This window comes from Notothenia coriiceps, unplaced genomic scaffold, assembly GCF_000735185.1.
Source record: "Notothenia coriiceps isolate Sejong01 unplaced genomic scaffold, NC01 NC01_scaffold00034628, whole genome shotgun sequence".
Taxonomy (NCBI): domain Eukaryota; kingdom Metazoa; phylum Chordata; class Actinopteri; order Perciformes; family Nototheniidae; genus Notothenia; species Notothenia coriiceps.
The window spans coordinates 1,093-3,147 of NW_011367329.1; the positions used below are offsets into that span (position 1 = coordinate 1,093).

Sequence of the window (2,055 nt, forward strand, 5' to 3'; positions counted from 1 at the left end):
TGGCCTCCGTTACGTAGGACATAGCTTCATTATTGGCGAAGCATATTCATTTGTTCCACGCTAAAACCTTGCACAGGAAGCATGTGAATATATGTAATTTATATCTATCTACATCTATTTGTCACGATCTGTCTGTGTTTTAGTCTGTCTGTCTCTGTTTCCTGTTTTAGTTTGAAAAGTGTTCCCCCTCCCGTCTTGTCTGTTGCTGTTGATTGTGTGCACCTGGTGCCCTGTGTTGTCTCCTCCCCCCTCACCTGTGTCTTGTTGGTTTGATTAGTCTGTGTGTATTTAGGTTCTGTTTTCCTGTTAGTCTCGGGGTGTGGGAGATCCTTGTGGCTGCTGACTGTGTTCACGTGAGACAGTAATATTGAGGCTGTACCACAATGAGTAATAAATGCCCACACCGGGTTGTATTTGGACGTTCTGCCTCTGCCACCTTACTTGGTCGGGCCGCTCAATGGTTAGCTTCACACACTGGAATAGTAAATGTATATATAATAACGGATCTGGGTCGTTTTATCTGAATCTCCTCAAGATGTAAGAGTTTGACCTTTTTTTATTTATATTTTTAGGTTGTACCTCAATCTGGTTTTAGGAAACGTCAACGTGACGCTCCTGAACAAACAGTCAAAGTAAGTCCTGATTCATTTCTAACTCTGAAAATCTCTTTAAAGTCAGAAACTTCCCTCTCATGATGTCCTCGTGTCTCAGGTTTGCCTACAAAGACGAATATGAGAAGTTCAAGCTGGTTCTGACGGTGATCCTCTTCGTCTTCTCCTTCACCTGCCGCTTCCTCTTCAGCTACAGGTAACTTTTATTATCGATGTTAGAGAAATCTCACTGGTCTCCGGCTTGAGCTTCAACATCAGGATCCATGTATTTATTCAAATCTCAAAATTCTGACTTTTTCTCAAAATTCTGACTTTTTCCCAAAATTCTGACTTTTTCCAAAAATCTCTAAAATTCTGTCTTTTTCTGAGAGGGAGTTACACAGTCACAAGATGAAGGAAAACCAGTTCTTCTGGTAATCATAATCCTGTCATGTACGATATGTATGAGTTTTTTTCTCAAAATGTTGGCTTTTTTCTGAAAATGAAATAATTCTGACATTTTCTAAAAATCTTTAAAATTCTGACTTTTTCTCAAAATAATCTGACTTTTTCTAAAGATTATGAAACTTAAAATAATAATAATCACTCGTCACCGGCTTAAGCTTCAATATAAGGAGGAAGGACAATCAATAATGTATGTAGTAAATGTGAGGTAAATGTGTCGCCAATGTAACCGGTTAAAACTCCAAGTGGCGATGAGGTCTTAAAATGTAGGAAAGGGTCTTTAAAAAGGTCTTCAAAGGTCTTACATCTGACTTCAGGACCCCTGCATATACCCTGTGTTTATTTGTTGTTGTTTTCAGAGCGTTGGACGCGCTGTTTAACTTCCTGTTGGTGTGGTATTACTGCACGCTGACCATCAGAGAGAGCGTCCTCATCAACAACGGGTCCAGGTATTCAGTATTCACACTTCTGGGCCCTCACCTGTTTCAGTCGTGGGTTTGATAGGAAATGTTTTATTGTTTGTTCCTGCGCAGACGGAAAACAGCTTTTGGATCAAATCTGGCATCTCTTTGTACGTTTATTCTACTGTCTTTATCATAATAACAATAACAACAACACAGTTCTTTAAGGACACATGAACGAATATAAAACATCCTGCAACTCTTACATTTGACGTCTCACAGTTTGAACTTGTATTAACTTCTGGAAAAACACGCAGCAAACTGTTTTATTTTGTGTTTACTTGCAGGTTCTTTGTTTATTTCATTCTAACTTGAAAGTGTATTTGAATGGTGCCATAAAGGTTTAATATTATTATACGTTTTATAATAATAATAATAACTTGAATTTATATAGCGCCTTTCATAACCTCTAGGTCGCTTTACAAAGAAACATACAAGGACAAGACATAAAACGGGGCAGAAGTGTAAGTGTGGGGGGGGGGAAGAGTGAGTTATTGTTGGAAGGCTTTGTGGAACGGATGAGTTTTTAGGGTTGATTT

At 38.6% G+C, this 2,055-nt stretch overlaps 1 protein-coding gene across 1 annotated transcript; it reads left to right on the top strand.

Annotated features, from left to right (window-relative positions):
• Positions 1–262: 262 nt before the first annotated feature.
• LOC104962398 (transmembrane protein 120A-like) lies at positions 263–1,828 on the top strand. Its single transcript, XM_010790836.1, has 4 exons — positions 263–460; positions 573–632; positions 712–807; positions 1,415–1,828. The coding sequence occupies exons 1-4, from the start codon at positions 384–386 to the stop codon at positions 1,554–1,556; spliced, it is 375 nt and encodes a 124-aa protein (XP_010789138.1). The 5' UTR covers positions 263–383; the 3' UTR covers positions 1,557–1,828.
• Positions 1,829–2,055: the final 227 nt, after the last annotated feature.